The sequence below is a fragment of the Danio aesculapii genome, chromosome 20, assembly GCF_903798145.1.
Source record: "Danio aesculapii chromosome 20, fDanAes4.1, whole genome shotgun sequence".
Classification (NCBI taxonomy): Eukaryota; Metazoa; Chordata; class Actinopteri; order Cypriniformes; family Danionidae; genus Danio; species Danio aesculapii.
Window position 1 is genome coordinate 39,244,986 of NC_079454.1, and position 20,512 is coordinate 39,265,497.

The window sequence follows — 20,512 nt, forward strand, 5'->3', positions numbered from 1 at the left end:
CTCCCTCAGGCTATGACTTCGCTGCGGTGTTGGAGTGGTTCGCCGAGCGCGTAGACCGCATTATCCTCCTGTTCGACGCCCACAAGCTGGACATCTCGGATGAGTTTTCAGAGGTCATCAAGGCCCTAAAGAACCATGAAGACAAGATCCGTGTGGTGCTCAACAAGGCCGACCAGATTGAGACGCAGCAGCTGATGCGTGTTTATGGCGCCCTCATGTGGTCGCTGGGAAAGATCGTAAACACGCCGGAGGTGATTCGTGTCTACATTGGCTCTTTTTGGTCGCATCCATTGCTGATTCCAGACAATCGCAAGCTGTTCGAAGCAGAAGAGCAAGACCTGTTCAAGGATATACAATCGCTTCCTCGCAACGCCGCTCTCCGCAAGCTCAACGACCTGATCAAGAGAGCCCGTCTGGCTAAGGTAAATTTGAATTATTTTAGGCATGTAATCTAGTCAATGAAAGACCCACCTGAGATTTTAGCAAAGTAAAGGGCTGTTTTTACCAAGGTCGCTAACTTAAATTCGTGTTAACCAGAAGGTGTTATCTTTTTTTTTTTTAGCAGTTCCTAGAGAAACAGAATATTTGATGAGAAAACAGTGGCCGTGGCTTTTTTTTCCTACTGCAAGCTGATTGGACTTAGTTATGTAGGCATTTCATTCAGAAAGATTGGGAAAGGGTTTTAGGAGAGTTATTACAACCTAACAGACACCTCCTCATCATCATTTCTGTTTGTTGACATAGCACTGTCAAAACTGACAGTTGGAGGGTCGTGGTTAAGCATGTTATCCACGCCCAATACCCCAGACAGACCTAATCTTAGAATTTAACTAAAACAAACATGAAGTGCCTTTTCAGATTTCAATTAAAGTTTAGAAGGACAAACAATTGTTTTGTTTTTTTAATGACATGCACAAATAAATTGATCACCACAAAGCTAGCAATGTGAGTTAACAAAATCAATATGCTTATTTTTGATTTCATGTGTACTTTAAGGTCAAAATTTCACTTCTACTTCCAAAAGAATAGTCCACATCAGTTATTACAACAATGGTATTACGGAGGAACAATATCAATAAAATCACTTATAGAATTTTTTTTCTAGCTCATAAACCGTAAAAATGCAGACAGCCAATCATATTCCATCCTACTTAGTAGAGATTGAATACTCCATAACCACTCTTATAATAAACCTAATGTTATCATGCACTGTTGTGGACACCAAAATAGTTTTCTTTATAGTTATTTTCTGTAAATGAGCCTTAAAACATTAGTCACATTCATTGAACACTTTTTGATTCAGTTTGGAGTTAATTCATTGGAATTCATTCATTCAATTCAAAGTGTTTACATGAACACTAAATAAAAATATTAGGGTTAATGTGTGTATTGATATTTCACAAGCTTAAAATTGGACACAGAATTGCATATAAATACTAAATTTCCAACGTTTTTTTGCATACTAACTATTCTGTAGTTTATCTCGTTTTCTTTGTTTTAATAAAATCAATAAATATGTATCTGTTTCTGGCCATTCCTGGCCATCTCCTTCCTGGAGGTCCAGTGTCCTGCAGATTTTAGCTCCAACTTACCTCAGCACACCTGCAAGGATGTTTCTAGAAAGTGCTTGATAAGCTAGCTCAGGTGTGTCTTATTGGGGTTGGAGCTAAAATCTGGACCTCCAGGAACAAGATTGAGAAGCCCTGATGTATAGTATAGGACACAATCATATAGAGCTTTGTGCAAGCATTATCATATGCAAAATACGATGGGACCATCGCAACTGGCCCACCTTTACAGGTACTCTGCCCTGCACCAACTGTGGGCCAGTGGCATAATTCCCCCTCCTTTCTTCCTTTAGCACCAGTTAGGGGGTTAAGGATGTACTCTATATAAGGTTGGTGGTTACAGCCGGTCATCAGATGGGCACCCCCCTTCCTTGGTGTTTCACTGATTTAAGCCCATGACACCTCGGGAGGGCTCGACAGCAGATCCAGCGTCCTGGATCTACTCCTGCTGACCACCACCCAACTCTATGTTATGGTTTGTCGTTCAACTGGTTGGCTTTTCCACTGAACCTCCCTTTGTAGCCAAATCCAGCGAGATGTTACTTCTGCCTCTTTAGTAACCTTTCCTACAAGGCGTTTCCAGGCCATTCCTTCAATTCCCAGCCATCCGAGGGCTCTCCAGAGTGACTGCCCCGCAAACCCCCTACAACCCACCTCTACTGGTAAATTCCAGGCTCTCCATCCATTCTCTTGGCTCTCAAGTATCAGACTTTGATATTTCTTGAGCTTACGTTCATGGGCCTCCTCCATTCTTTCCTCCCAGGGTATTGTAAGTTCTATAAGCACCACCTGTTTGTTGCCTCTAGACCATAGGACAATATCTGGTCTGAGGCTAGTCTGTGCTATTTCCTCTGGGTATTTAAGCTGCTTTTTAAGGTCTGCTCGCATTTCCCAATCCTTTGCTGAGGCCAGAACACCTCCTCTCCTTCGTCCTGCTGCAATGCTCTCTCCTAACCTAATAAACTGAATAAAGCACTGCCCATCTGAATGCTGTTTCACCTTCTTCCTTGCCTGCTCCAATCCATCTGCCAACTGAGAGAGGATTTTGTCATGCCTCCACCGGAATTTCCCGTCTGCCAAACTTGACTGGCATGCTGATAGGACATGCTCAAGATTTGCCTGCTTTCCACATAGTGAGCAGCTTGGTCTCTCTACCATCCCCCAGATATGAAGGTTTGATGGAGTCGGAAGAACATCATAGACTGAACACAGCAGGAACTTTATGCGTTGTCCTTCCATGCTCCAAATATCTTGCCATGTCAGGGCCCTTTCTCTTACGCCCTCCCATCTTGTCCAGCTGCCCTGCTTTTTCATGCCCACAGCTTTAACTTGCCGAGTTTCCTCCTCTGCTTTGCGGACCTCTCTTTGTATTAGCCAGCGGCGTTCCTTTGGGTCCGCTTTGTTCCAGCTCGCACTAGTGAAGCAGCCCAATCCAAGCCTTCCCTGCGCTACTGTCCCCACAATATCTGCATGCTGCAGTCGTTCCTCGGCATCCCTTACTGCTTTATTAGCTGACCATTTGCGGCCTGCCCCAACCACAAGGTCTGCCTGGCGGACTTTTTCATCCTGACTGTCTCGCAACATTATGGCCTGCCGAGTTTTCGTTACTTTATACTCTTCCAGGACTGGTGTCAGTGGTAGCTGTAGCTTGCTCCCTGTGCTGTATAAACCAATGGAGCAGAAGCTTCTTGGCACACCCAACCACCGTCGTAGATAGGTGTTCATCTTCCTCTCCAGTCCTTCCACTGTAGAGACAGGCACCTCATAAACAAGCAGCGGCCAGAGCAGTCTAGGAAGTACTCCATGCTGGTAACCCCAGGCCTTATATTTATATACTTATATTATCATATTTATTAAGCTGTAAAAAAAAGAAATGTTTACTGACACAGCAGTCATTTATTATATTTAATAGCAATATTAGTTTTTTCTGTGTATTGTACATTATCTCATTATGTATGTCTACTAATCCACAAATATTTCCAGTTGTTACCTTCAGTGTAGAGAAGTGTTTACATTTCCTGTCAATTGGATTAGAAAAATGTACCCAACCACTCTCAAATCGATTGTCATTTCAGTTTTTTTTTTTTTTTTCAAATAAGCATTTTTATTCAGATTGTGATTTTTAGCTAAACGTAATCAGAATTTAATGAGTGCTCCATGTAAACACACTTTCTGAAGTTTTCCTAAAAAGCATTATAATAATGGATTATTAGTATTTTCTAAAAATTACCAAATTATTTCTTTATTGTGACTCCAAACCATTTCACTAAATTCTTTTTATTTTGGAACTCAAGCATGTCTTTATGCTGTTCTTTTTAGACAATATTAATGGAAGAAAAAAACAGCAGTCAGCTCAGTTCATTTTTTGGGGTGAACTAATGCTTTGGTTTCCGAAGCCACTACAGAAACCATGTGTAAGGAAACTTTGGCTAGCAAGTGATGTTCAAACAAAAACAAGCACTTATGGTTTTATATGGCTGTGTTCAAAGGGAAAAATATTTAGTGTGTGTGATTCAGAATGAAAGCTTTCTGTTTCTGCATTTATTCAGTTGACATGCTGTGAATGCTGTAGCAGCTCCAGCATGTGTTTGATGTGGTCCAGCATATAACTCTAGTGTAAAAGTAATAGCAGTATATCCATGCAGTTTGTGTGTTTACGGGCATTTTGATCTTACTGAGACTTGCAGAGTAATGAGACCGTTTTCCAAACTGTACATCTGCTGACTGTCTGTGTGTACTGATGTTTTGCTACATTTTTTTTATCTTAACTGTCTTCTGAAATTCATTGACCCACTCCTCTCCTACACATCAAGCACATAATATTTGCAGCTCAGACTCATTGACAATACGTGCCTCAGCCTATGTTATTGTGAAACATGAAGAATACATTGTTCAAGGTACATTTTGTTGCACATTGCAGATGCCAGATCCACTAGGGGGTGATGTCCACATTTTTTTGAATATGAAATGCGCTACTTAGGGCAGTGGTCCCCAACCTTTTTATCACTGTGGACTGCTCAACGGTTGAAAATTTTACTGTGGGTTGGGGGGTGTGGTTCTACGTAGATTGCTAGGCGACCATCAACATTTTCTCAGAGGATGTCAAGCTGACACAACATTGCTGTAACTCTGATCCAAGTTTTATTTATGGAGACTACGATTATGAATAGTCTACCAAAATGTGTATATTTCATCAATGCAGAAGGGGGCTTTGGGTGCTTGAGTACCTGTCCTTTTTTCTATTGGAGAGAAAGTGACCCCTCAAAATGAAAGTGTCCCTAACCCCAACATCTTCTCCCAGCATAGACATGCTGGATTCTCCTGATTTATTGACAAATGTTTTGTGGAATCATTTCTTGGCAGTTCGTGGGTCATTTTTTTACCCTACATAAAGAAACTTTCCAAAGATGTCTGTTTCTTACTCATTTTGCTAGCTTGTGGGAAAAATGTTGGCGCTCAATTGATCGAGATATTTCTGAGAGAATACGGAACATGGAGAGATTGTTTAGACTCAGATAATAAATAAAACAAAAATAATTAATGACTTCTTGTGTGGCCTGTTGCCAATTGGCCTGGGGGTTGGGGAACACTGACTTAGGGTACATTTTGTTGTTCACATCCACAAGAAGGTGGTGCTTTTTTTATACACATCACCTAGACCAGCTAACCCCTGACCTAAACCTTTCCTAAACACAACCAATAGTGTTTTCAAAAGCAAACACATATTTGACATATTTGATTACAAATAATAATCACTTTTAAGTTGTTTTGGGTTTTTATTTGGTGTTGTGCAAAGAACTGCATGAAAATAAAAAATTTTTGACAATAAAATTCCCTGTAATTATCATTAGTGTGAAAATAAACAAAAACTGGTGATGTCATACTGACCCATACCGTACATTTTTACCTAGAAACTGCAGTCAAGTGCATTTTTTTATTGTGTTTTTAGCAGTTTCACAAAAATGTAGTTTGAAGCACATATTTCCAGTGAGCCGGTGTTGAATTTTTTCCTCCTAGTAGTTTTAAATAGTGTTTAAAGGAAGGAACAAACTCAAGGTCATTCATAAGCATGTCTTTATGGGGAACGACAGGTATCTTTCAGCACATCTACCAATTCCAATTAAGTATCTGACCCCTAAGTCGAGTTCAAGGGCTTTCTTCGCATATTGCAGTCTCGTGCTTTAAATGCACCCGATTTCCTGCAAAACCGTATCCTCCTTTGACTTGCTTTTTCAATATATACAGCCCTTAATTACTTGCGTATGAAATATTACATTCATTAAAAGGGAGTTGTTACGTCCTTTTAGATGGTAATAATAGTTTTTATGTGTGTGTGCGTGCATGCGTGCTTGCTTGCTTGTGTGTGTGTGCGTGCGTGCGTGTGTGCGACTAATGATGGAGAAAGAATAACTGAAAAACCAAATATCACTGCATTTGATTATTCATTGCTCATATTTACAGTGAAAACAAGTGAAAATATTTACAATAAATAAATGGTAATTCCCTGTTAGAGAGGAGGTAGTTAGAGGTGCTTAAATCAAAGAAATCAGTATAACAAAACACACTAACTGTATTAAACAAACTAAACTATATGTATATCAAAAGAAAAGATGAAAGAAACATGTTCAACATATCAAACATCTTAATTAAACTACTCTAGCTAAAAAACAAAACCGCACACTCTCCTGAACCTAATGAAATAAAACAGAAAATGAATCTGAGTGGTGTACATGTATATCGTGTGACTAGCTCACTTCTACAACCTGAGGTTGAGGTATTACTCAAAGTATCAGTTAACTGGATGAGTTCACAAACACACTGACACATTGACATTGAAATTTCTATAGACTTTAGACAAGAGCATTATACACAAACCAAATGAAAACACATTCTCTCAGACTAGTCCTCGCAAGACAGACTGTCCTCACAGAGACCCACAGAAGTCAAAGAATGAGTGAGAGCAAAAGCGAGAAAGAAGGAGAGAGATCGCCATTGCAGCTTGGGCCACCTTTTAAACGCTATGCTGACCAACGGCCAACTAGCGGCCTACATCATCAGCATAAAATGCAGATCCTCCAATGCCGTTCTTACCTGTAACACATGCATAAAACAACACACCCACATACAAACAAACACACACACATAACCCCAAGTACGTTCTGCAGGGGAACGTAACAGGAGTTCACTCAAACATGACACTTCTTTCATAATTTACTCACCATGGCTGCATCCGAAACTGCATGCTTTCATACTATATAGTACGCTAATATTAGAATGCGAGCCAGAAGTATGTCCAATATTCTACGCCACAAGTGCACTTTAATTACCCGGATGATGCACTCATTCAACCATTAAAATTAAGTGTGTAATGATGGACACTTCACGCACTCAACGACCGCAGTTTTGCTCATGTAGCAGAAGGGGCGGAGCTTTCGGGCACACATGTTGGATAACTTTATTTATTTTCGATTGTGGAAGCTAAATTTTCCTACGAGAGTGATTATAGCGCCTCCCGATGGTGAATGCGGTTATACTCATGGCAGATATTATTTGGTAGTTTGGTCCTTTATTTCACTAATATGACAACTGTCAAACATCAGGGAAACAGTTTGAATTTTCGCTTGGTACAAAAACAGTAGTGTTCCATTTGGGACGACACTACATGCATATACTATGCTGTTGAGTGTGTAAGTGCATAAGTACATAGTGCATGAGTGTATAGTGTGCCATTTGGGACGCAGCTATAGAATTTGAAAATCAGTATGCCAGAAGGTCCCGGATGACTTACTACTTCCGGCGAGATTCTGAAGTGCGCATCCAATGCACGCTGCGCTATGATGCCCCACGAGAGAATTCATGAATGGGAGTGAAGTGATGCAACTGACACATAAGTCACATGACCATAACAAAATGGTGGATATAGTACGTCCGAATTCCATTCATACTTCTCACATTCATACTGTATAGAACATACTTTTTTTAACGGCAGAGTAGTACATTTAAATTCAAACGCAGTACCTACTGAGTATTAGGCGATTTCGGACGCAGCAAATAATTTTGTTCAAACCCCATTTTTTTCTCTTTGAAAGTTAACAAAAATTGGCTAAACGTATAATTCACCCCCATAAAATGTTTAATTTACTTACCTGTTGCAAGTAAGATAGTAGGTTACTTTTTATCAGTAATATTTTAGCAATACAAGTAAACAGCTACTATCACTATGTGTCAAAGCAAATAAAGCCATGGTTTCTGAGTGTAAATATTGGTTTAACAAGATGTCGTTTAACGAACTTTGTAATGAATGATTGTGCTAAAGACAGTAGTCAAAAGCAGCATTTTTATTTCTTTCAAATGTGCCTTAAAATCTATAGATGCTAAAGAATTATACAATGGTTATAACGTGTTGCATCATATTTTGGGGGTGTTTGTGAGTGAGGTGTGTGAATAACACTGTTGAAAAAACGGGTTAGTAACTACTGTATACTGTGGTGTTAGTAACTACTATGGAGTGGGATTCGGGCGGCCGCTGCAGTCGGATACTATACCAAAATTTGCGACAGTACCAAAAAGCTGAGAACGGGAGTTTTCGGGGAGAAATAACAAAACTGGAGGGTGGTGGGAGATGGGTCTGAAATACGGGAGACTCCCGGGAAAAAACGGGAGTGTTGGCAGGTATGGATACCACTCCATAATGTTGTCAAACATAAGGCTGTCATTTAAAAGGAAACTGAAACAATCTGATGCTGTTTTAGATACTGTACAGCTGAAATCCTTTATTATCCTTTTCAGTGCTAAAAAACACACATGCTGGCTCAAAGAGAAGGAAATGTTGGGAACTGTCAGTACTGGTCAGCTACATATCATCAGATTCAGCTGCATACATAAAAGTGTATCCCGGTCCCTCACCCTGATCATACAGATGTGCTTCCCCTCCTGTCATCATTATTACAGTCACCTTCCTTCCACACAGGGGCCGAGCCTTTCACTATCACAGATGACAATTTATTTAGTATCTTGTGGGTTATAGCTACTATCCAGCGTTGTTGTGAAATGTTTGTGCTAAAGACAGTGGTCAAAAGCAGCATTTTTGTTTCCTTTCATGTGTGCCATGAAATTAACAGTATACATGCTTTAGAATCACACAATGATTTAAAATAATATTTTGACTTTTCAGTGAGTCATATCTCATCTGGGGGCAATTTTACCTGTAAAATAATATAATTATAATATAAATAATAATAATATCTGGGGTCTCATTTATAAAGTGATGTATTCACAAAACTATGAACACTTGACCAGAGTGATTAAATCCTGAGTAAACCTATTTAAAAACCTGTTAGCCAGCGCTCACTTTTGGGGATTTACACCTACCCAACTTTAAATAGTAAAAGTTCTTGACCCCAGTAAGCTACAAACACAAATTAGGTATCATTGGAAAGAAGACACTTTGGGTTTCATGCTCAAAAATATAAAAAGTTATAAATTATGAAGTAATGAGAAAAAAAATAGTTCAATATATGTTTTTCCATATACAAACACAGGAAAACATTAATGTAATGTGCTAGAAAAAACTGGATGAAAAGACTGAATGAAATCGATATTTTGTCAAAAAACTAAATAAATACTGATTATGATCCTTCTGATGATACTTTAAACTAGGGATGTCCAGATCCGATCATGAGGTTTCAGACTCTATCGGAATTGGACGTTATCTCCTGATCTGGACTCGAATAATTATGTATTCAGACCATAAGTCATTGAATGAATGCTGTAATGTTTAAATAATTTTTCGTTAAAAATGCGTGAACGTCATGTGACCATCAGGAAGAACGCAGCATCTTATTTCACAGAGCACACACTTAATGTTCTCTTTGTCTCCCAAGTTTTTTCTTCTGAGGTAACCTGGCAAGACCGGTCTCTGCGTTCTTGGAATTGAGAAACGGCCTCTGTTTGTGGTCTTGAGATATTATAAAATTCATGAGGACAACATTGCCATAGCAAACTGTGCGATATGTAAACTTGGGATCGCCTGACGGGTGTGTTAAGTTGGGGTGCTGTTTGTTTTTATATTAGATTTTTTTTTTACTATTTACTGTTACACTAAAGTACAAAAGTGAAGAATTGATGTTATTTATTACAATTTAATTAGGCAAGTTAGGCTAATTAGGCAAATCATTGTATAATTATGGGGTGTTCTGTAGACTATTGAAAAATTATACTGATTACGAGTAATAATAATAATAAGAATATAATACTGGCTAATAATATTGACATCAAAATGTTTTTTTTTTTTTAATTCAAAGCTGCTTTTATCCTAGCCAAAATAAAACAAATAAGACTTTCTCCAGAAGAAAAAAAATTAAAGGAAATACTGTGAAAACTTCCTTGCTCTAAGCATCATTTGGGAAAATATTTGAAAAAAGAAAAAAAATTCATACATACATACATATTTTAGGTGAAATGCAATCTTGACATGCTCTTTGAAAGTTTAGCTGTCTGGTCTATAAACTAATAAAAGGCTTTGTTCTGGCGCTCTCGCAGGTCCATGCATACATCATTAGCTCCCTGAAGAAAGAGATGCCCTCAGTCTTTGGAAAGGACAACAAAAAGAAGGAGCTGATTAACAGCTTGGGCGAGATCTACAGCCGCATTGAGAGAGAACACCAGATTTCCCCTGGAGACTTTCCTAATCTGAAGAAAATGCAGGTAAGGTCAATTGAACCAAAACAAAAAAAGAGGATGAATTAAATAAACGCTTCATTGGCATGTTAAAAAAGTCTCTGTCTGCAATTAGTCACTTGCTTTTTAGGACGTGTTTAAGATCAGCATCAATTGTTTCTATAAATGCTTCTGTTTTGGAGGTCCTGATTTTCTGTCTTTTTAAAGATTTAAAAAAGGAAACTACTTGAGAAATGGCATGATCAAATTTACAATTTTCTGTGAAATTTTTAGGTCAAAATTGATCACATTGATAACTCCAATTGATTACAAGTAAACTGCATTTAACACGCTTTTAAATCCATTTTATTTTTTGCCAAATTCATTTTTTCTGAACTCTGAACTCCATTTAAATGTTTGTAATAAATTTTAAAAAACACAAAAAACCTGCCCACTTAAATGAAATCACAATTTTTTTTTTATTTAATTAAAAAATTTAACTAAATCCTATTTTAGGAACAAAACTATTTCAAAATTTGGGCTTGTTAAAATGATACTTCAAAAATACAGTTTTAATTATTAATATTATAATAATTACTTTAGGAACAGTATAATACTGTGCAGTAAGTTGTATTTGTATATATCTGTACATTTTTTCAACTTAAGTTAAACTTTTGACAGGGTCTTGTTTAAGCACTGCGTTTTTTCACATAAAGCGGTAAAATGCTGATGAAGTGACACTCAGAGCAGCTCTAGAGATGAAGTTTTTGTCTTCACATCCTCATATAGTAAAACACTCAGCTTCACAATTTCACACAGAACATTTTGAAACGTGGTATATTTTTTGTGTTTTAATATTCATAGACGCTAGTTAAAATTATTATTTAATCATATATATATATATATATATACTTTTGATTTATATAAAAGTTGCAAAATCTCATGACTGTAAAAAAATATGTTGTTATATCATGATGTTGTACAGCCTAATTTTTAATAGGAAGTTTATTTCTAAACTGATTTCGAGAGGATCATGTGCTTATGATTGACCACTGCATTAGCTATTATGGGATTTACCAATCAGATGATTCCAAACATGCATAAATAACGAGATAACCAGTCCAAAGACATGCACTTTAGGTAATTTAAATAAATCAAATTGGCACAATATATGAGTGTTTTACTGGGTATTCACTCCATAAACATATGCTGGTATAGTTGGCGGTTCATTCTGCCGTGGCAACCCCGATAATCAAGGAATAGGCCAAACGAACGAATTCAGGGCAGCTCTTGAGATCTACCCAGGATCTTCTGAGCTCAGGGCTCTGTCCCGGGACACCATGCCAAACACACTTTACATCCCCACTGCTCATAAGGAATTACAATATGTATAATGAGAGCACTTAAACTAATTTTCTAATGTACCCAAATGATTTCTGATACAGTTTTAAAAATATACCAATGTTAATGTTTCTATGACCTTACATTAATCTGATTGTAACATAGCTATTCAAATAAAAATATTCCCAGAGCTGAGACGAAGGTAATCATAACTCATCAGCTCTCCTTCATTAGCACCTGTCGAAATATATAAATTGAAATATATATATATATATATATATATATATATATATATATGGACAGCACGGTGGCGCAGTGGGTAGCACGCTCGCCTCACGGCTGGGTCAGTTGGCATTTCAGTGTGAAGTTTGCATGTTCTCCACGTGTTTGCGTGTGTTTCCCCCGGGCACTAAGGTTTCCTCCCCAGTGTAAGTGAATTGAATAAACCAAATTAGCACAGTATACGAGTGCTTTAGCACTGGGCATTCGCTGCAAAAAGACATGCTGGTATAATTGGTGGTTCATTCCACCATGGCAACCCCTATAATCAAGAAAAAAGGCCGAACGAATAAATTCAGGCCAGCTCTCGAGACCTACCTAAGCTCTGACTCCCTTCTCTCCTGATGAAATGGGAGGGATCCCCAGACTCGAGGATCTTCTGAGCTCTCTCCCGGGACAGCATGCCAAACACTCTTTTATCAGTCATCAGCTAAGTGTGAACTCTTGAAGACTATTTTCCACAAATCCATGTACTGTACATTTTACACATTATGAAAAAATGTAGGGCCGTATGCATGTTTTGAAAATGGCCTTTATGACAATGGAGTATTTTGGCTTGTAAAATTGTGACCACACCTTAAGAATGCGGTTTAAAAAACTGTTGCTTCAACTCAACAACCCTATAAACAAATGAAGGCTGAGTCATTTGCATTTCAGACAAAATTTGGCGAACTAGTTTGTATTAAAAAAAAAACATTTCCAAAAGAAGCCTTTTCATATTTTTCGAACAGCAACAGCCTGACACAGCCCTTCTGGACCTGAATATGTGAGGGGAGTGGAGCTGTTTTACCCTTGCAGTATCAACACATGTTGACAGGATCTTTTGTTACATCTTACAAGTACTTTTTTTCTTCTTGGTTTCTTTCCTGCTGAATAGGAGCAGCTTCAGGCACACGATCTAAACAAGTTCCAGCCTCTGAAAATGAAGCTTTTGGACTCTGTGGATGATATGCTGGCCCACGACATCGCCCAACTTATGGTTCTGGTGCGCCAAGAAGAAACGCAACGTCCTAACCAGGTGGTGAAGGGTGGCGCTTTTGAGGGCACCATGAACGGGCCGTTTGGACATGGATATGGTGAGGGAGCTGGAGAGGGCATTGATGAGGTAGAATGGGTTGTGGCACGTGACAAACCCATGTATGATGAAATCTTCTACACCCTCTCGCCTGTCAATGGCAAAGTGACTGGGGCCAATGCCAAGAGGGAGATGGTAAAGTCCAAGCTGCCAAACACTGTGCTGGGAAAGATCTGGAAGCTGGCTGACATTGATAAAGACGGGATGCTTGATGACGAGGAGTTCGCCTTGGCCAACCATTTGATTAAGGTCAAACTAGAAGGTCACGAGCTGCCAAGCGATCTGCCTGGGCATCTCGTGCCGCCCTCCAAAAGGAAAGTTCCAGAGTAAGATTTCGGAGTGAATATAATGGATTTAGGTTGCTTTTGAATTGTGAATGACTGGACAGCCATTATTATAGAAAAAGAACAAACAAACTTGGTATGATTTATGCTTCACTAGGAGGAATGGATTTGAAAATGATCCACCTTTTCAACTCTTTTGACCTGTGTATGTTTTTTTTTTTCTTTTGATTTTAGTTGTGGTTTCATTTTTTTTTCTTTTTATGAATGAAATTCTTGTCAGCCGTGTGTTTAAAATCATTTTGCGTGTGCTTTTATGGATTTTACAGTCAAAGGATTTCTTGTTATTTCAGTTTCATCTTTTATGACTCGAATATAGTGTCCTAACCGAACGTGTTGCGATTTAAACAAAAAAATAACCAAAGCCAAGCTTACACTGCAGGAGTTTTCAGTCTAACCTGATTATGAAATCTGATTAGATCTTCATAGATTTCCATTCAAATCTCAAACATGCGCACACGATACAATTACAATTACTAAATGCTTACATACACTGTAAAACCCAACAGTCAACATTATTAAATGAAATGAGTGTAGTTAACTCAAAATTTACAGAAATTTAATTCTACTCATTTGAAAAGAGTTTTGAACTCAGTGTTGAAGGTAATGAGTTAATTAAATACCTCATTACTTCAACTTAAGTTTACTGTACTTATAAAGATTAGTTTTTTTTTTTAACTCAAATGGTTTGTAGCAATCGGTTTCCCCCAAATGGTTAGAGTTGCCTTAACTTATTGGGTTTTACAGTGCTCCGTTGGCTTGAGTTCTCTCCATTTATTGGGTTTTATGTCCTCAAATTGCTTCGTTTAGTCAAATGGATTAAGTTCACAGTACTCATTAGGATTAGTTTTTGAACTTAAATGGTTTGTTGCAAACGATTTGAGTTGCCTTAACCTTTTGGGTTTTACAGTGTACGCTATAAGATATTAGAATAATCACATGATCTCACACAGAAGATCATCACTGAAGTGTTAACCGGTAATGTTTACATTAGTTAGCTAGCATGGTAGCTTCAAAACAAAGAAGTTTCAGTCCTTTTTCAAGACGCAAAAAAAAATCATAAAGAAATGGATTTGGCATTGATTCTGAGATTATCAAAATGCATCACTATTCTCTCTTGATACTATTCTGACCTTTTTTACTAAAGATTTTTTACAGCAGATGGTGCTCTAGGCTTGGTTTTTAATGGTACACTCAAATGCTCACAAAAAAGTGTTTGTGTGTTTTAATGTAAAAATTGCTGGGTTCCACACAATTCCTTTGTGTTGTCCCAACACAAATCGATTACGTTAACTAAATTGTTTATACAAATTTAAGTGGATTGCACATAAAATAATTAAGTTGTCGCAAAAAAAAAACCTCAATTGTGTTGATTCGGCTTATTTTAAATAAGTAGTTTGAACAAACATCAAAAATAATTTCAAGACTCAATTAAGTTTGCTTTTATGTCATGAAATTAATGTAAACAGCTCAGTTTGATAACTTTTTATTTTCTTATGTCTTATGTATCAATGATTATTTTAGGTTCAAGTGGTATTTGTAAGAAATTGGATGCAAGCAGCTTATGGCTGTTTGTAAAGCGTTTAGCGCCATCTACTGTTGAAATCTCAACTCAAAAGAGAATGGTGATGCATTTGAAGAATGGCAGAATCAGTTTCTCGCATTATTTTTCACCCTGTCACCATGTACTGCAGCTTGTCTTTCATGTAACTTGTAGTCGAGCATTGGCTGTTGTGGAAATCCTGATGTAATTGTAGCCATCCAGATATAATATCCTAAATATCAAACATGTTTGATTCAGTACCGAACAATCTGTAAACATATTACCAGAAAAGTTGGACTGATTTCTTTTTTTTTTTCTCAGATTGAAGGGATAAATTGAGCTAAAACTTCTGTAGTGTTTTAAAGTTCAGCTTAAAATGGCACATTCTGGCATTCGCTTGTTTTCATTTCTGCAGAATCTCATTGATTCACGTAACTACATGACACTTCAATATCTTCTAATTGGTTATCATTATGTTATGATGCATAGCTATGTTGCGTTCAGATGAATTGTCACGTGGTTGGGACATTGCTAAGTTGTTTTAGCAATTTATTTCACTTTCACGTTCAATTTTACACTACTGTTCAAAAGTTTGGGGTCATTTAAGATTGCAAGAAAGTCTTTTTTAAATGTGACTTCAGTGTCACACAATCCTTCATGTTTTTAAAATTCTTATTTGGTTCTGAAGTAACATTTACTATCAATGTTGAAAGCAGCTGCTTATTTTAGTGTAATATTTGTGTTTTATTTGATGAATATAAAAAATGTCTGTCACTTTTTGTCAATTTATTGAAAACTTTTTGAGCAAACTAATTTTATTTACTGACCTCAAAGTTTTGAACAGTGGTGTATATCAGTCTGATCTGTGTCTCAAAAGAGGCGAGACATCAATTACTGCAGAAAAATGTGAATCTTATTCTGAATCTTTGTTATTCTAGCTGGTAAAGTCTACAAAGAAAAGCAAAATTCCTTTTTATAAATAGATGTAATTGTTCTTCTCTTCTTGTTAAGGCGGCATCTTAATGAATGCGAGTCCTTTTAGCCTGACCAAGAGACTGTTAAAACTGTATAGCCGTCATGTCAGAAGACTAAATGTTTAGTGTTTTGATGGACCCGTAGAGCTAGTATCCTTGTCAATAGTATACCGTATACGTAATTAACTAACATATCTAAACTATCTTGGATTACCGAAATGTTTATATAATTCCAATTCGATTTCCAAAGAAGACTACAAAAAAAAAAATGCTGCAAAACATTTGTGCTGTGAATTTCTCTTTCTGAGCATTTCTACATGCACATGCTCATTGGAAGAGCAGCAGCTTTGGATCAAAATACGTATTTAGTCCTATTACTTTATTATAGAAGCATTTAATCATTTAATGAACTCTTTACGTCTGTAATCCACCCCTTGACAAGCAGTAATCTAGAGCTGTCGTGTTTTCTCATGCAGTTTTGTAGGATCTGATAGGGTTTTATGCACTGAACTAAATGATCTTTAATGGGATAGTTCACCCAAAAATGAAACAATTCTGTCATTGTTATTGTGGTTTAATTCAGCAGTTGATGACTAAAGGAAATGTTTATCAGAAGAGTGTCTATACTGTAAAAATGCTGGGTTTCACACAATAGATTTGTGTTGGGACAACATGAAGGAATTAAGTTAATGTATTAGTTTTAAAAGCTCAAGTGGATTAAACATAAAGCAATTAAGTTGTCCCAAAAAAATAAGTAAACAGAAAAAATAAATAAGTAGTGTGAACAAACAGCAAATGTCTTTTTTTTGAGTGACAAACTCAAAAAAAAAAAAAAAAACACTAGGCTTTGTTACAGATGTGACTTACTGACATCATGTAACTCAAATTATTTTGACGATTAACTAAAGTTTCCTATATGCTGTATGTCGCCTAATTTAGTTTGGCAATTCCAATGCTTTTTCACATCAGTTCGTAACTTTTTGATCAAGTGCACTAAAAATGACCTTTCCTGCTTGTTCAAACTACATATTCCAGATAAGCTGTATCAACACAATTCTTAAGGTTTTTTTGGGACAGCTTAATTGTTTTATGTTCAATCCACTTAAATTTGTAAACATGATTAAGATAACTTAATCGATTTTTGTTGGGACAACATGGAGGAATTGTGTAGAGTCCAGAATTTTTTTTACAGTGATTTGCTCATGCTCCATTTACTGTTGGGACTAAATTTGTTTGAATTAGCCACTAAACTGACAAAACTTAAAATATTTAAGTTTCCTCAAGAGATCAGGCTGGCATTTCATCATTGGTTGACTCCTTGATGCTTGCCGTCATTGATATTTAAAACTTTTTTTTGTCAAAAATAATGATTCTGCCATTATTTACTCTCTCTCGTGTCATTCCAAAGCTATATTGACAAAATAGTTATTGAAGAATGCTGATAACCACAGTTTCATTCTCATTGGCTTTTTTTTTTTTTCGATGCGATGGACGTCATTGGGAGCTAAAACTAGTGGTCGAGAGAGCTTAACATGCAGCAATTACAAAAAACATCAGCAAATTGAGAAAAACATTCTTCAAAATATCTTATTTTGTGTTCAATAGAACACAACATGAGAACAACATAAACATTACAGCGTGAGGGCGAGTAATTATGACGGAATTTATATTTGCTTTAAACTGAGGAAAATCATTCTTATTTTGAAGGAAACAACACAACACAAAGGATGACAGAATTAAATTTTTCTGTGTACTGTTCCTTTAAATCCAATCTGCTTTTAATTGAATGCTAATTTGCTTGCGTGAAAAATCTCATTTACACCTATAAGCTGCCTCTGTGCCTTGAGACACACTCGCTTCAGTCAGATTTGTGACACTAGAGATGTAAAAATTGCATTAGCGTATTTTACAATATCATCTAATAAAATGAACAAGCACCCTTCAAAGACTTTCATTAATGCTTTATTCACAGTTTCATAGGAGTCTCAATTTAAAAAAAAGTATTTCTTTGCACATGACTTTTTTGGGGCCGTAATGTAGGGTTGTGCATTTGTGTGTTTGACCAAGTATGTACATGTAAATGGGTGCAATATGGTTTGCATACGTTTTGTGACGTTGTTTGTGTGCTTGTGTGAAGCACAGATGCTCTGTTGCTCATTGTGTTTTAACCAGTGCGAACAAACTATGTGAGACACTACTGTTCAGGGAGGTGGACATTATTCAACTAAATAAAGATCTAACTCATTTAAAGGTCTTTTGTGTTTGACCTTTGTTACATATTCTCTTCTAGGTGTGCTATATTTTTTGATAATGTAGTAACTCTCTTTTTTTTTTTTTTTTAACAGTGTATGAGTTGACATTGAGGTTTTTTTTTTCACTGTGCAAAAATATACTAAAACTGCTGCATCCACTGGATTTATAAAGCTTATTCCAATGCAGATTTTAACTCAGAAAAAGCAAAAGGATTCCCTGTGTGTTTTTGTTTTTATGTTAATAAGAGAGGCATCTATCTATCCATCTATCTATCTGTCCGTCCGTCCGTTCGTCCGTCCATTCGTCCTCCCCGGCTACTTTATTAGGTACATCTTACTAGTAACGGGGTGGACCCCCTTTTGCCTTTAGAACTGCCTTAGATTCAACAATGTAATGGAAATATTCCTCAGAGATTTTGGTCCATATTGACATGATCATGCAGTTGCTCACATCCATGATGCAAATTTCCCGTTCCACTACTTCCCAAAGGTGCTCTATTGGATTGAGGTTTGGTGACTGTGGAGGCCATTTGAGTGCAGTGAACTCATTGTCATGTTCAAGAAACCAGTCTGAGATGATTTGTGCTTTATGACATGGCGTGTTATCCTGCAGGAAGTAGCCATTAGAAGATGGGTACACTGTGGTCATAAAAGGATGAACATGGTCAGCAACAATACTCAGGTAGGCTGTGGCGGTGACACAATGCTCAGTTGATACTAATGGGCCCAAAGTGTGCCAAGACAATATACCCCATACCATTACACCACCACCAACAACCTGAACCATTGATACAAGGCAGGATGGATCCATGCTTTCATGTTGTTGACGCCAAATTTTGACCCTACTGTCCGAATGTCGCAGCAGAAATTGATACTCATCAGAGCAGGCAACATTTCTCCAATCTTCTATTGTCCAATTTTGGTAAGCCTGGGCGAATTGTAGCCACAGTTTCCTGTTCTTAACTGACAGGAGTCGCACACGGTGTGGTCTTCTGCTGCTGTAGCCCATCTGCCTCAAGGTTGGATATGTTGTGTGTTCAGCGATGCTCTTCTGCAAACCTCAGTTGTAAAGAGACGACATTTAAGTTACTGTTGCCTTTCTATCAGCTTGAACCAGTCAGACCATTCTCCTCTGACCTCTGGCATCAACAAGACATTTGTGCCCACAGAACTGCAGCTCCCTGGATATTTTCTCTTTTTCTGACAATTCTCTGTAAACCCTAGAGATGGTTGTGCGTGAAAATCCCAATAGATCAGCAGACAGTCTAATTAAGACAGGTGTACCCAATTAAGTGGCCGGTGAGTGTATCTATCCATCTAACTTTCTATCTATTTGTCGTTTTATTGTTCTATCTATCATTATCTTTATGTAATTCATTCCTGTGGTTGGCTGCTAAACATATAACAATCACTTCTCATATTTATGCTTTGGAAAGCTTTGCTTTGATTGTTGCTAGAAGGGATACAGCTGCAGCCGGAAGTTAATGAGAATAATTTATACTATTTATTAAAATACCAATCATTGTATTTTATTAATGTCTACCCCTACCGCAACCCTCACAGTAATGTAAAAATATTCATTATTGTCGTAAGTGTATCCCATCTGGACTTTAGCCTTTGCTTCAGCGTTTAAAGGTGGGAAATTTGTAAAAGTGACAAAAAACGCTTCGAAGTTAACTAATCTCACTGTCATCTCTTTGTAATACATACCGTAATACATTCATAGAGGCTGCTCTTAATATTTTATTGTAACGTGCATTAAGTTTAAACTAATTTCAGTGGTGCAACACAAAAATATTTAGTGGTGTGTAAGTTGTAACACAGTGTCCTTTTACATCACATCTACAAGTAGGTTACATTTCAACTTGTGCGCTGCTGGCCGCAGGTGTTTAATTAGTGGCGGAGCTAAAATATGCCGGACAGTGGACCCCCAGGAGCAGAATTGGACACCCCTTATCTATACTGTATGTAAACAAGCTGAATGCTGTGTTTGTCCAAACATTAAATATGACATTTCAAATATGCAAATACTGTCAAGACAATAACTCAAGAGATTAGAAAAGTGTGAAACATCAGTACAAATGCTTTGGATTAATTCCTAACCTTGGGTAAATTACAGTATGAAGAATATGAGAAAATATAAGACACTTAACCCAGAATTCTATTCACCTGTTTTTTTAGATCAGCCCAGAGCTAAATTGTAATCAACTCATAACTATGAGCAAAATGACAATATATATTTTGGTTTTTTAATTCCACCAAAAAATTCATTTCTGGGGTGGCACAGTGGCTCAGTGGTTAGCAATGTCGCCTCACAGCAAGAAGGTCATTGGTTCGAGTCCCAGCTGGTCCAGTTAGCATTTCTGTGTGGAGTGTGCATGTTCTCCCCATGTTGGCGTGGGTTTCCTCTGGGTGCTCCATTTTCCCCCACAGTCAAAGACATGCAGTACAGATGAATTGAATAAACTAAATTGGCCGTAG

At 37.3% G+C, this 20,512-nt stretch overlaps 1 protein-coding gene across 1 annotated transcript in view; it reads left to right on the forward strand.

Annotated features, from left to right (window-relative positions):
- Positions 1–18,029, forward strand: part of ehd3 (EH-domain containing 3) — a 55,411-nt gene extending 37,382 nt beyond the window's left edge. The window contains exons 4-6 of the mRNA XM_056481038.1: positions 10–422; positions 10,110–10,274; positions 12,724–18,029. Coding sequence (XP_056337013.1) covers positions 10–422; positions 10,110–10,274; positions 12,724–13,251 — 1,106 coding nt within the window. The 3' untranslated portion in view covers positions 13,252–18,029. The remainder of the gene's footprint in view (positions 1–9; positions 423–10,109; positions 10,275–12,723) is intronic.
- Positions 18,030–20,512: the final 2,483 nt, after the last annotated feature.